Source organism: Choloepus didactylus, chromosome 5, assembly GCF_015220235.1.
Source record: "Choloepus didactylus isolate mChoDid1 chromosome 5, mChoDid1.pri, whole genome shotgun sequence".
NCBI lineage: Eukaryota > Metazoa > Chordata > Mammalia > Pilosa > Megalonychidae > Choloepus > Choloepus didactylus.
In genome coordinates this window covers 144,937,276-144,952,802 of record NC_051311.1, presented here as the reverse complement: position 1 = coordinate 144,952,802, position 15,527 = coordinate 144,937,276, and the positions used below count along the sequence as shown (strand labels likewise).

The window sequence follows — 15,527 nt, the reverse complement described above, 5'->3', positions numbered from 1 at the left end:
CAGAGGGAGATGGCAAAGCTCCTGGCCATGAGGCCCTTGAGCTCTACCCACCTCCCCCCCTACTATCCCCAGGATGCTTTAGACGACTGGTTCCCCGGCACCATTCCACCTGCCCCAGAACAACCTGGGTCACCTGTTATAAATATAGATTTCCAAGAGCCACCCAGAAACCAGGGAATCAGAATCTCTGGGGCTGGGGATGCAGGAATCTGTATTAAAGAAACAAAAAGGAAACAAACAACCCCTCTCTCCCTCTTGGGTGACTCTGGTTCAGCCAGGGTTGGGATTGGTTGATCAGCCTCCTGAAGATCTGTTAGGTAGTTATGGAGATATGTGAGTTAAATACTTTCTGTCCCCAAATATTCCTCCCAATTGCCTACCCCAGGCCAAATGTTCCTACCTTAGGTGATGAATTCCTTGGGGTTTGGGCAACTCTGACTCATTGTTCCCTATTACCACCCAAATCCTCTCCCAAAGAATGCTGCGTTCCTCTGTGTGCCTGGGGTAAGATCTCAGCAGGTGTGTTACACACCTGCCCCACCCACGGGATAAGGAAGGGCAGAAAGGATGGGAACCAGGAGGAGGAGACTCTGGGTGGATGTGGAAGTGGGAGGCCCAGAGCAAAAGCTTCAGGATTCCAGGCCCTTCTACAGGCAGGAGGAGAACTCAGAAGGCAGATACTGATTTCTGCTGAACTAACTTGCCAGGCTCTGCAGAGGAGCCAAGAAGTTTCTGTAGGCTTTGAAAAATGTTGGCACCAGTGTTCTTGCTCTCCCTGGACACTAGTGAAAGATGTTGGCTGTGAATGCAGGGACTGAGCCCAGAAGTTTCTTTCAGCCCTCTCTGCTGCTCCTTGTAACGAAGACCCATTTTTCTTTCTAGTCTGGCTCCCTTCTCGGCATGGCTTCCAGAAAAATCATTTTTTTTATTAACAGTTTTAGAAACTAATTTTATTGTGAAACAATGCACATTTAGAAAAGTGCACAAAACACAAATATACAGCTTAAACAAATTGCGTTACCATGATGTTAACAAACCTTTAACCCCCACGTGGGGCAAGAAATACAGCCTGGCCAGCCTTGCTTCCACACGACCCTCCTCTCCTCAAAGGTGCCCCAGTTCTGATTTGTATAAAAAAATAATTCCCTTGCTTTGAAAGTTTTGTCATATATGTGTGTGTTCCCAAACATTATAGTTTGATTTTGGCTAGTTTTGAATTTTGTATAAATGGAATCATATTGCATCTTTGGTCTCTATCTTCTTTAGCTTTACATTATGCTTTTAAAGAATTTTTCACCTTGTTCCAAGCAGCTGGAGTTTGCCATTTTTGTTGTTAATCACTGCATTATATGAAGTATACTGTAATATGTTTATCTATTCTACTCTTGATGGACATTTGTCCTGCCTCTGATTTGGGTCTCTTGCAAACATCATTTTTTACCTTTATAAGGCGCACATGATTGCCCATTTACAGAGTATGCACTCGGAAATGGAATTTCAGGGTTCCAAGGTACATATACATCCTAATTAATGGCGCATAATTTTCCAGAATGCTTGTATCCATTATTTTCCCACTAGGAGAGGATGAGAATTTCTGATGCTCCACACCTGACCCAAACTTGCCATATTCAGACTTTTTAATTTTTGCCAATCTGGTGGCTGCAAAATGGTGTCTCACTGTGGTTTTAATTTACTTTTCTCTGAGTTTCATGAGACTAAACACCTTGTCATATGTTTATTTGCCGTATGAATATCTTCTTTTATAAGGCGTCTGTTCAAGCCTTGCTTATTTTTCTGTCCCCTTTTATACTTTTCTTCTATCCGTTCTTTTCTTACTGATTTGTATGACTTTTTTTTTTTTTTAATAAATTCTAAATACCAGATCTTGGTCAGTTATATGTTACAAATATCATTTCTTGTTCCATAGCTTCCTTTTTGCCTGTTTTGTGATGTCTTTTGATGAACAGAAGTTTCTAATTTTAAGCAACCAAATTTGTCTATCTTTTCCTGTATGATTAGTGGTGTTCCTGTCTCATTTAAGAGATCTTTCCTGCCCTGAGATCTTACAGACATTCCCCTATATCACCTTCTTCAAGGCTGTTTTGCATAGAAATTTAGAAATTTAGAAAGATTATCTCTCCTTGAACTAAAACATTTGTCATTATGAAGCGTCCCTCTTTAACTTTACTAATGATTTTGCCTTAAAGTTTATTTAGTCTTTATTAATACAGCCTCACCAGCTTTCTTTTGATTTCTATTTTCATGGAATGGCCTGGTCCATTCTTTTACTTTCAAACTTTCTGTATCCTTGTGCTTCAGGTGTCTTTTGGAAACAACAATTTGTTTTTATTTAAATGCAATCTGACAATCTTTATTACCAACTGGGACATTTAATGTATTTACATTAGCTATAATTACTGATATATTTGGGTTGAAAAACGCACCATCTTTCTATGTGCTTTCTATTTGTCCCAGGTGTTCTGTGTTCTTGTTTCTCTCTTTTCTTCTGAATTGTTTGCATAATTTTATCATTAGGTTTTCCTCCTCTTTTAGTGTGGAAATTATGTACTTCTTTATCCACATTTTGCCCCCATTCCAGGTAATTCAAGGACCTTGGAGCAATTTAACTACCTTAAGTTCCCTCTAGATTTATATGCTATTGTGTTTATTTATATTAATGAATCGCCACCTTGGAACTGCTTTGGGGTTTCCCTAGCAGTCAAAAACTGCTAGCCCCCATGATGTTGAATGCTTACTTCAACATTCTATAAGCCTGGGACAGCACTTTTAAAATATGAACTGGACCAATCCTGTTGTGGATGATGTGTTTTTAAAATGGAACTGCAGAGAAATGAGGCATAGTTTTTTTATGTTTCCAAAAGTAAGGAGGTGGGAATCTAAACAGTTAAGGCCATTTCCTTCTAATCAAATGCAGTTGAGAAACCTCAGGGTGCCCTAGTAGATCTGCATATGAGATGAGCTATATTCAAATGTTAGTAATAGAGCTGGAGTTGCCAGCAGGGCTGAAGCACACCTAAGACGATTCAAGAAGAGCAGAATCACTTTATTTCTTGCTAAATATATTTTTGTTTTTCTGTTTCCTCAGCAGACCCAGGCTGATGTCCCTTTTCAACACTATGGATCCAGAAGAAAAAGGCAAGGCCATTTCTGTGTATATGCATGTAGAGTTGTCTGAATGAAGCTAGGAAGAAAGTTTAAGCTGAGTGTTTGGTTTCAAAGAACTTTTTTTGTCTCATGACTAATCACAAATTAAAGCCATTAAAAAGGTGGTACCACTTTTTGGGTAAGAGACGTTGCTTAGTAAAGTTAAACTTCACTTAAATTACGTCCCATACAAGCCCTGGAAGCAGAAAAGTTTTTGCCATTCATATTTAATTTAGTTCTGCAATGTGGAGATACTTATTTTCTATGGAGTGGTGAAATATATTAAGTACACCTACTCTTGTTATCCTAAATGTCCATGTGTCCCTGAAGCTGGGTGATAATGTAATCACAGACCTATCAGAGACCTTGGTGAAGGAAGTAAGCAACTTTCTTCTACAGAGCATCCTGCTGGCTGCTCTAACCCAGGTGGGCATCAGAGTGACATCACAGCACTAATTTCCAGCTGCTCTCCAAGAGCTCAAACTGTAGTTCCCAGTTGTGAAATGATATCATAGTAATTGGCAAGGAAGTCACACCTTTCAAAGGCAAATGGCTCAGCATTACGTCACTGAGCTATTGGTCCCCTGGAGAAAGTATTCCAGAAGCTCTGAGTCTCTGGATATAATTTAAGGCATTACATATTCAGAAGTTGTATCTGTAGGGAGACCACAAGATCCTTTGCTCCCGCATTATTTTGTTCCAATATTACAGATGGGACGCCTGATGTCTGGAGAGATTAAATGATTTGTCCATGGTCATAAGACTAGTAATTACCAGTATTCTCAAATATTTAAATCGTGTATCCCCAAGCTCAGCAAATACATGGCTGTGAAGATTCCAGAATCCATACCAATGTAAAGCATCTTTAATTTTAATGGCAGCCTATCCTCAGGCAACATGTTCCATTATCTTACCCATCTCCAGTCTCCTCAGGGAATGTGAGACACAGAGATACAACAATTACAAAATCATATTCATGGTTTTTAAAGAGCACAAGGCCCTCATCCAACTGTCCCCTTAACTTTAAGACTCTATAGATGGTTGAGGTAGGCATGTGATGTCTTTTGCAGACTGGAACTTGACCGAGATTGGAAGCATCTGCCAAGAGAACCCAGGCTTCCTGTTTTGCCATTTAGGACACCCGTCAGATTTTTCTCTCCCAATTGGCTTCCACACAGGCAGCTATTTTAAAAATGATTCTGTGGGTCTTCTGTGGCACATTGTGATTTAAAGAGAAATGTTGAGAAGCACTTCTCCAGCTCTCAGAGCTTCCAGGATTGCTCAAGTTGAGCTGATTGGGCAGCAGGGAGGGGTCGACCCTCAAACCTGCTGTGTGACTAGGGTACACAGCTCCTCAAATTCAGAGAATAATCTCAGAGAGACGGTGATTTCTGCCTAAAGAGATACTTTCAATAAGCTCAGATGGAACTGAAAAGAGAGTTGATGGCAAAAATGCCACCGCGACCTTAAACCTGCTGCCTTTGGGTTGACAACATAAAAAGGAATGGAGTGCAATTAAAATATACCGAACATTTTAATGACTTTACTAGCAGTAGCCTCCTCCCCCCACCCAATTTTTTTTTTTTAAAGCTCTGAATAATCCTGAGAAGGAGGATTTTGCCAAGGAGATTTTAATGTCAAGAATGTATGTAAAGCTAAAAATAAGGTGCTCATGTGCAGCCTGGAGCCGTGGGTGGGGTGTATACATACGCAAATTAAATTATTCCATTTCCACTTATGGAAAAATCTGACAGCAAGAATTCAACTAGAAAACATTTAGGCACATTTTGCTTGGATTAGGCTTATAAATACCAACTCCAGCCTTGTCTGTCAAAATAAGCCTCACTAGCGCTTCCAGGCCGAGGTGTGGGCTAGATAATGGCTGAAACGTGCAAAAACGATAAAGAGCTTAGAAAACCATCTAGTCCAGAAAAGTGACAGGAACTCAGCTCCCATCTAGGGAGAAGGTTCAGAGTTCAAGGGAGAAGCCATGTCCCTGAGGCATGAGGAATGGAGCCCCGAGTGGCCCAAATGTGAATGTAGGGGGAAAGCTCTCCAGTGAGCCTCAAATACTTGTGAGGCCACGGGCCCAGGGCCCAATCTTTGGAGACTGGAGGCCAGGACACCGTGACTTTTCAGCACTATATTTTTTCTATCAGACAAGTTTCCTTCCATTTTGACCTTGCTGTGGAGGGCCAGCAGTTGGGGTCTTTCCACAAATCATTTGTCCATACAATGGAAGCATAGAATTTTCTGTTGCCAACAAACCCATTTGAAAACCAAGGCCATTAGCAGAGAAGGTGCAAAGCACCAGTCCCTGGAAATGAATTTGTTGGCATTTCAAGGATAAACAGTTTCTTGGTTACAATTACTGAAACTCCAATTCAAAAATAGGAAAAAAAAAAATTTTAAAGCTAGGCCTACTCCTAGCTTATTATTTACTCCTTAAGTTGTAATTAGAATATTCATGTACAACCCTGTTTCTTTCTTCCTCTCTGCTTGCCAGTCTCTTCAACTCTCCTAAGCCAGGATCCTGGGACAGTGACTATTGAGTTCTGGTACTGAACTGGGAGTGGTGGGGAAGGAAGAGATGTCTTTCCTGGCTGGAATGAATGGTTGGTGACTTCAGGTTGGCCAATGTAGGCTGACACACTCATTAGGACGTTGGCCTTGTGCATTCCCCCAAGTGGTGACAGGAGCAAGATGGAGAAGTTGGCTTGGGCTCTGGGCAACAAGCCCAAGCTGGTGATGGGGACCCAGGAGAGCCGATGGGGCTCAGCCTAGTGCTGCCACTGCCCCAGGGTCTAGATAAATGCTGGTTTGGACAGAACCTGCATCTCATGCCTCTCCGTTCTCTCTCGGTAGGTCATTCTGGAATCCCGTGATCTTGGCTCCCTAGAGAAAGTCAGAATGAGACAGGGAAGGAAAATCATTTGACCCAATGAAAAGGGAAGTAGGGATGTTAATAGATAATAGGCATTGAGAGTGTGTTAAGGATTAGACACTGTGCTAGGTGCTTTATGTGTAACCCTCCTGCCTTTCTTCCCCACCACTCCCAGCCCTCCTACCCACTGGTCAGCATCAGAGCCCAATGGACAGAGAGGTCACTGGCCAAGAAGGAGGCCTTGCTGTTAGGCCCATTTTCAGATGAGAAAACTGAGGCCTATAGAAGTTAATTAACTTTCCCTAGGTCACACACAGCTATATAGCAGCAGTGTTTGACTTTAAAACTTGGTCATGAGCACGAAGCCCAGTCCTTACACCATTCTGCTATTCTGTCTTCTGTGGATTTCACCACCTACCCCCTGTAACTTGTGTAGGAAAACAGCTGAAAAACACTAACAACAAAAAAAATCAAACAAACAGCAACAGGCTGAATGAGTGTGGGAAGGTTCTGGTTGCAGCTCTGCTGCACGTTATTCATATAACTTCAAAATGTCAGGTAATCTCCTGAGCCTTGATTTTTTTCCTGTAAAATGGGAATGATGCTGCCTGTCCTGCTATAACCACAGCATTGTATTGAGTCAATTCACGTGGAGAAGCTTGAACAGAGGAAAGGAGAGCTCTCCTGGAAGTGATGTGGTTTAGTAGAAAGAGTGTCACCCTGAAGGTCTCTGTCACCATAAAATGGGGATTCCATAGCCCACCAGGGAGTTTTGGACGGAGGAACACACACCCCTGAGTGCAGCGGGTTTCAGTGTGTCTGACCCCACCAAGAGCTTCCCTTACCTGCTGGGGAAACAGAGGGACTTGTTGAAGACACAGTAGATGAGGGGGTTGATGGCACTGTTCAAGGCTGGTAGGTTCTGAATGATCACAGAGGCATAGAAGCGCTCATTGGTATCTGGAAGGAGGCCGAAATTGTCCAAGATATCAAAAAGGAAGTACGGGCTCCAACAGCAGGTGAAGGCTGGGGGAGAAGAGAGTGGTTACCCCATAGCAGGCCACAGCCACAGGGCTGGGCTCATCGGCCCTGAATGGAGCTTCAACTTAGAGGGTCTTTGGCACCCGGGATCTCTCAGAAACATTTGGGGTTCGGAATGTTGTGTGTGTTAACATTGAGATCGTGTTTGCTTAAACACACACACACACACACACACACACACACCACAAAGCACTCACAGATATTTTTCCCAAACTAAGTAAATATCCTGGATCTTTGCTATCTGTATCGAAGGGCCCAATTCCTAGTGTTGTGGAGTCTTTACTGAAAGCCTGGGAAACTACCGGGTGTGACCTGTCTCCCATCCAACACAGCAAAAGTCTTTTGCAGACTCCGGGAAAAGGCAGAAGAACAGAAGCAATTTGATCTGACGACAACTCCTGGTTTGAGGGTAAGGTAGGGGCAAGCACAGCCAGACTCAATCACAGAGTCCTCAATTTTCTTCTCCTCCTCTAAGTTAAACACTCTGAAAAACATTACCCACCCAACACACATCTCTCTAATTCAATTGGTGTGGGAGATATCCTGATTTGGTTTGGCTCCAAGGAAATGAGTGAGAAACGGAGATCCAGGTCTAAGTATTTGATGGGGGTGATGGTGATGAGACACACATATGTACTCCCCTACTCTGTGCCCAGGTCCTCTCTCCCCTCGTTGAAACCTCCAACCTCTTTTCTCATCAGAGAGAGAGAGAGAAGTCAGGCCTCCTTGGTCATCTGCATTCAAGGGCAAACCTGCCTCCATATTTGTTTGATTTCTTTCCCCATGCTTTGACAATATGTTAATGGGGAACGATTGAAACAATAAAGACCACCAAGATATCTGGGCTGAGGGTGGCTAACCTCCAGTGTTGGACTACAGTAATGGTTCAGGGGAATGGAGGGACAAAATTGGCCTTTGGGGGCATTTGGAAAGTGTGTGTGTGTTGGGGGTGGGATGGGTTTCTGGTTGTTGCAGGGATGCCAGTCATTCTGCACTGGACCAGCAGACTTGTCCCATGTCTCACATGTTGGAACTTCACATAGGGGAAACCCCTGTTTATATTTATCCAAGTCTAGAAACCTAACATTGTTTTATATATGAATACAAAATATTTTTAGTAAATACTGAGTTTTCCAGAAATGGCATCCTCTTGTAAAAGGAGGCAAGATTAGTTTGTTTAATCTGGAACTTTATCAAGGTTCATTCATCTGCTCAGAAAATCACGTCGCTGATAGCAATCTTGCTTACATTTTTAAAATCTCCATGAAAATACACCTGTATCGGGCCTCATTTGTAGCTGGGACTATGTCTAGATGTAAGCATCTGAATACTTCATTGTGTCTTCTAGTAGCTGTGCCCAAGTGTTTGCATATTGAAATACATATTATTTTATAATAAATTATTTTCTTTCTATTCCTCCTTTACATTATTGTTGGGGCAGAATATAGATTCTTTAAGAATTAGGTCAGTTAGGTAACACTTTGTATACATTTCATTTCAGGATGGTAATGAGGCCATTACAAAATATTTGCTATAAAAAGGGCCGTTTTGGTCTATCAGGGCTGTTGGCCCAGGCTGACCCTCTCCTGCCCATCCTGCTCTCTGGCTGAAAGGATCCCCCGGGGCCTGGGCATGTGGTTCCTGACTACAAAGGCCCATTTTGGGTCTGGAACACAGGTCTAAGCAGACGTTTTCCTGACTCAACATCCAGGGATGTATATTTGTGCTTCTGATTGTCTGGGAGGACAAAGGACTCTCGGATGTATCTCAGAAGGCTTTGAGAAAGTTTGTGAGCCCTGGTGGGTTATATATGCTTCATCTCCAGTTTTGCCTGTGGTATTGTTTTGTGCACCTATTCCACTAGCTGAGACATGCTGTGTGTGGTCTGTTTGGCATTTTGCAGTTATGTTTTTGGGAGGCGAGACTGACTGTTTTGGTGATTTAGCATGCAGCTAACATGAGAAATATGCTTTCTTGGAGCTCTCAAGAGCTGCAAGATGACAAGAGAGGGGCAGTATTTGAGCTAGATACAAGGAAAATAGCACAAATCCCTTTCTTTCTTTCTCACACATTTTCATTCATTTCTTCATTCGACAAATATTAATTGAGCACCTAGTATGTGACGGAGCCAATTCTAAGTTTTAAGAATGCTATGAGGAACAGACAAGAAAAGTCACTACCTTTGTGGATTTATTTTCTAGCTGAGAAGACAGACAAGAAGCAAATCAATGTATATACTTTAGTGTCAGGTACACGTAGGAGATATGAATAAAAACAAGGCAGACTAAAAACTATAGGTGGGCTATTTTAAAAGGCTTGCCAGGGAGGCCTTTCTGAGGAGGTGGCATTATTGGGGAGTAGATCAAGGTGAGGGAGTAGCCAGGACACTATCTGAAGGCAGAGCATTTCAGGCAGAGGAAACAGTGCAAAGTCCTAAAGGGGGGGGACAAGCTGACATTTTGAATAAACAGCAAGAAGGCCAGTGTTTCTTCAAGAAGGACTGGAATAAAGTGAGCCAGGAGGAGAGTGGAAGGAAGGGAGGCTGGAGACATGGCTGGGGAATAGAGCACAGGGTCTTGTATAACATGGAGAGAGAGTGTGATTTTATTCCCACCATAATGGGCAGCTGTAAGTGGGTTTGCAGAGGAGTGATACTCTCCAATTTACATTTTTGAAAGATGACTCTGGCTGCTTTATACACAATAAGGAATAAGAGAAGACAAAAGACCAATTGCAGTTTTCCAGGCAGAAGTTGGTACAAGCTTTGATGAAGGCAGTGGTTGCGTGGATGGGGAGAAGTGGTTGGGTTTGGGGGTCTCCTTTGCAGATTGGGCCTTCAGGCCTTGCTGATGGGTGGAGTGAGAGACATAGAATCATGAAACATGACTGCAAGGTTTTTGGCCTGAGCACTGGGTGAAAGATGGTGTCATTTACTGAGATGGGGACATGGAGAAGAGTTCTTTAGCAGGAAGCATGGGAGCATGACAAGACTTCTCTTTTGGACATGTTGAGTGTGATAGGCTTAGTAGAAATACATGTAGAGATGTCAGGTAGAAATCATAGATATCATTTCTAAGCAAGAAAAGTGTTTCAGGAAGGAGGGTCTTATCAAATATTGCTTGGAAGTAGAGTAAGATGAACACTGAGAATTGACAAGGTGTTGGTGATCTTGATAAGGGTGGTTTCACTAGAGTAATAGGAAAGAGAGACAACTTAGATTGAAGAGAGAATGAGAGGTGGAAAGTGGAGAAAGGATATGTTCAACTTTCTTGAGTAGTTGTGCTACAAAACAGAGTGGGGAAGTGGGCAGTCATTGGAGAGGTTCATTGAGGGAGATATTATAGTATCCTTATATGTACATGACCCAGAGTGCTAGTTTGAATCTATTATGTACCCCACAAAATCCATGTTCTTTTAATTCAATCTTCTGGATGCAGATTTCTTGTGGGTGCAGATTTACTGTGGGTGGGACCTTTTGATTCATTTATTTCCATGGAGATGTGACCTCACCCATTCAAGCTGGGGCTTAATTAGTTTATTGGAGTCTTTAAGAGAACTTGGGGTGGGGAGAGTTCAGAACTGACACAGACCCAGACACTTGGAGATGAAAACAGAAAGACATGTGGAGGTGCTAAGCTAAGAGATGAAGCCTAGAGTTTGCTACAGAGAAGCTAAGTAAGAACCCAGAGATGCTTAGAGAGAAATGCCCTGGGAGAAACAAGCAAGGACACACAGGAGCTGAGAAAGAGAAGCTAAGACAGAAGCTCAGAGACATTTTGAAGAAAGCAACGCAACCCAGGAGCAAAGGACCATTAGACACCAGCAATTTGCCTTCGCAGCTGACAGAGGCATTCCGGACACTATCGGCCTTTCTTCACTGGAGGTATCCTCTTGTTGATGCCTTAGTTTGCACACTTTTATGGCCTTAGAACTGTCAATTTGCAAATTAATAAACTCCCATTGTAAAAGCCAATCCATTTCTTGTATTTTTGTATAATGGCAGCTTTAGCAAACTGGAACACCCACTACAGGGGAAAATTGTGGGAGAGAGAGGTGATAACTGGTGGAGCAAAAGGCAAGAAGGAATGGAATCCAGGGCTCCAGTGAAGAGACAGGGCCTAGATGGAAGCAGATACAGCTTATCCAAAGGAATAGGAGAAAAGATAAAGCATATAGGAGAGATGCAGGTAGAGTTGAGGAGGAGGGAGAATGAGGGAGCCCTATATTCTGATTACTTGAATTTTCTTAGTGAAACAAGAAGCAACATCATTAATGGAGAGTACCTAGGAGAAAGGAATTTTTGAGGATTTGAGAACAATATACACCAATCTGACAATATTAGGTATTCTAGAAATATGTTTGGTGAAATGAGGTGAAATCATGGGTTTTGGAGATAGAGAGAAAGGAAAAGTACAGGAGACAGGAGGGCAGAAAAGGAGGTAAGGTGGCCATTAGGGAGGAATTTGTAGTGAACCTGAAATTAAATTTTCAGAAGAAATAGAATGCCACTCTATCCCCCTTTATTCATGAATTTTACCCCTGGGAGAGACTGTGAAAGGAAGAGAGTTGCTTAAGAGTTGCTAAAAGAGCTGCTTAAAGAGAGCTACTGGTCTACCGAGTGATATGGACATCAGCTTCAGCTAGTTATGTTCCAATAAGAATTTTTCCAAATTATTCACCCTTGGTCTTGGCAGGCAACTATATTCACATGGAGAAGGATTAGGAACCAATTACTGTACTTTGGAGGACTCACAGTTGAAATGATGAGCTCCATACATTTTTTTTTTTTTGTAATCAGACAAAGGCAGAAGTGCTTGTGTGAGTTTTCCTCTACCAGGTCCCAGGTGCATCTCTGCCTGGAAGGGTCACACAGTTCTGCCTGGAAGGGTCACACAGTTCTGCAACACAAGGAGGGACGTTGCTTACCGAGGACGATGACGATGCTGTACTTGATGGCCTTGATTTTTGCCTTTGAGATGAGCCCTCGATTGTAGCTGGTACACAATTTTCCATCTGTAGATACAAAAGGTGAAATGATAAAATGAAGTGCTCAAAATAGTGTCTCTGCCAAAGGAAAATCAAAGGTTAAATCCATCACTATCATATAACCTGCTCACCTATTGCACAGCCCTCTCTGGACACTTTTGGAGTAAAGGTGGCTCTGGCTGGAATTCAGAAGCAGCTCTTAGTTCACAGCTTAATATCAGATGCAAATACTATGGCACATCCAGACTCTCTCAATTCACACTGAAGCTGGATTAGACCATATGATTGTGGGCAGCGAGGCCTGCTCTGGGGAGTGCTGTCCCCTGAACCCCATGCTGTGCTAGGACACCCATCTGGCTGCCTCATCAACCAGGGCAAAGTCATCTTCCTAGAAGGGTAGTTCAGACCGACTCATTCATCTGCCCCAGAAACTCCACTTGCAACAAAAGCTCAAGTCAGGGATATCCAGATAACTTCCTGAAATTGAAACCTGGATATAGCTTTAATCATATGGGGCTGTCATCTGATGGTGAACGCTTGAGGGGTGAATCTAGAATCCAAGCTCAGTGATGACAGGGATATTGCTTCCTTCAGCCCTGTACCATGATTGATAAATATTTGCTGAGTGAATTAACACAATCCTCTTTCTAGGTGAGAAGTAGTGGTAAAGCCAGGATTGATTAGAACGGGGAGAATTCGGTATAATAGTGCACAGTCAAAGGAGGGGCTAGATGGCAGATTTGGGTATGAAAATGTCAGACACAGGGTCCCTTGACTCTGCGGAAGAGATCTGAAGTCAGGGATTCTGCCAGCCATGTGGCTCCCACGTGGAAATGAGGGAAATTGCCTCAGGGGAGGGGGTGAGGAGCACAAAAGTGTTACAGGTTGAATTGTGTCTGCCCAAAAGACACGTTCAAGTCCTACCTCTGGTTGCATGAATGTGACCTTATTTGGAAACTGGTTCTCTAAAGACGTTATTGGTTAAAATGAGGCCACACTGGATTAAGGTGAGTCCTAATGCAGTATGACTGGTGTCCTTATAAGAAGAGGAAATTTGGACACAGACACACGGACAGGGAGAAGATGAAGGCAGAGACTGTTGTGATGCATCTCAGGCCAAGGGATGCCAAGGACTGCCGGCAAACACCAGAACCAAAAGAGGCCAGGAAGGATTCTCCCCTACAGCTTTCAGAGGGAGCCCGACACCTTGATTCCAGACTTCTAGTCCCCAGAACTGAGCAATGATGCATCTCTGTGGTTTTAAGCCTCTCAGTTTGTGAAGCTTTTTTGCAGCAGTCCCAGGAAACTCATTGAAGCTGGATTCCAGTCCCATCGCCCTCTCAGCTGGGTGCATTTGAGTAGGGCCCAACATGGCAGCCCTGGCTGTGGTGCAGCCACCCAGGTCAGAGGCCCCTCCCAGCACCTGAGTCCTACATACACCAGAGAGACCAGATGCTGCGATCGGTTGTCCTCACCACATTGCTCCATTTCATGTTCGAAATTTTAATTCCCATGGAAATTGGTGTGAAGTCTGCCTTTGCGCTGTTTGTACTATCCAGTCTCCAGTCCTGTCTGGCTCAATCAACAAACATAGACCATCTACTAGGTGACAGGGACTGAATAAAACGGCTACAATAGAGTTTCTGTTCTCTAGGACTTTTCAGCCTAGCTGGAAAGATCACACACTCTGCCCAAGGAAGGCTGCGGTGAGAGAGACACAAACTGCCCTGTGGGGAGAAGAGAGCAATCAGCCCAAGCCTGTGCCGGGGAAGGCTTCACGGGCACCGAGGGCATCGACTAAACTTGGAAGGACGGGTGGGATTCTGAAAGGCCAAGATGGGGCTGTGGGTGTGGGATTGGGAAAGACGTGTTAAGCAGAGGAAACATCCTCAGCCACACGTGGAAACAAGAAAATGTGGGAAGTGTTTGGACCACAGCAGTTTTTTTCTTGGTTCTAGCCCCAAAGTGCCTGGGCTTGAGGGTGGGAAGTACTGAAGCCAAACCGGGAAGCCCTTGAAGGTCTCTGTGAGGAGATTGTGCAACGTCAGGTTATTGAAGGTTTTTGGCATTTTTGTAGTGTGGACATTTACTCACTGGAAAGGACAAACTGTTGTTAGGAATAATAGCAACAAGGGATATTTTAAGTACAAAGAACTGAAATGTTAATTATAATTTACTTGTATTTCTTAAATTATAACCTGCAAGGCCATTCTTAGGCACTATTAGGGCCTTCAAATTATTCTGTGCATTTTGTGGACTCACAAAACCTCAGTGTTGCAAGGAAGCAAATGCTTCAGAAGCATTTGCAGCAGTGATTCCCACCCATTTGTGGGTGATGCTGCTGCCAGGGGACTTGTGGCAATGTTTGGAGACACTTTTGGCTGCCGCAACTGAGGGTGCTACTACATCCCATTGTAGAGGCCAGGGGCACTGCTAAATATCTTCAATGCCCAGAACCACTTCCCCCCTTCCACCCAACAAAAAAGTTTCTGGCCTCAAACGTCAATAGTGCCAAAGTTGAGAAACCCTGATTCTCAGGATGGTATTTTGGGAAGGATGCACGTATCAGGATCAGATCTGAATCCACCATGAGTTCTATCAGTCACCAGCTGTGCAACCTTAGGTGAATTGCCTGAAATTCCAAGCCTCAGTTTCCCCATTTAATAAAATGAGGCATAGGACATCAGACTTAGTTATTTATGGGATTAAACTTAAATAATGTATTCAGTGTGCCAAGCCCTGTGCTGGGAATGCCAGTTTCCTTATTAGTTGGGATGAATGAGGTTTTACTACTATTTCATGAGAATATGAGCTCCCTTTATGGAAACGAACAAAAGATATTACTACATTAGACTACTATACAACGTTGTTAACAGTATAGGCATAATATACATCAATTAATTATCAGGGTGGGATTATTCCCATGTTGGGGTGGGGAAGTAGCAAATAAAGAAGATAACAGACCAAATTATGTTCTTTCAAAGTGACCCCACTTGCTGGTCCGACAGAACAGCTGGCCCCTAAACAATAAGGCTCTGAAGACTCAGTTGGTCTTTTCGGAAAGTCCTTGAGAATGACATTTGTGCTCTGAAACCTGTTTAAAATGGAAACTGGCAGTACCTTCTACAGGCCAGCTGGGTGACAATACAATCAACTGCCTGCCCTCCGATTTTCCAATGAGATCAGTGAAAAGCGTCTTAAATCTGACCACTCCAGGAAATGCAAAACCTCCAGCTTCTAAAGATGGCTCTTCAAAGAGAGCTGAGCTACAAAATGCCAGTAATTCTCCTTTATTGGGAGATAAAAGGATTATTTCTACTCAAGCCGTGGCACTGAACGGACTGAGGAGCAGTTTTATATTCCGCTGTCACTGTGCATTAATAGCTTGGGTAGCTTCGAGGCGGCAGCTCCATTAGATCCGCGACTGGAAGCAGCCTTATGTGGTTTGAGC

At 43.3% G+C, this 15,527-nt stretch overlaps 1 protein-coding gene across 3 annotated transcripts in view; it reads right to left on the bottom strand.

Annotated features, from left to right (window-relative positions):
- Positions 1-5,969: 5,969 nt before the first annotated feature.
- Positions 5,970-15,527, bottom strand: part of NPSR1 (neuropeptide S receptor 1) — a 175,477-nt gene continuing 165,919 nt past the window's right edge. For 2 of the 3 annotated variants that reach the window (XM_037837548.1, XM_037837550.1), the window contains 3 exons: positions 12,017-12,103; positions 6,895-7,075; positions 5,970-6,060 (listed from right to left, as the gene is read on the bottom strand). In XM_037837548.1, coding sequence (XP_037693476.1) covers positions 5,970-6,060; positions 6,895-7,075; positions 12,017-12,103 — 359 coding nt within the window. Of the gene's footprint in view, positions 6,061-6,229; positions 6,301-6,892; positions 7,076-12,016; positions 12,104-15,527 lie in introns of those variants that run through there. The other variant, XM_037837549.1, reaches the window with a different exon arrangement.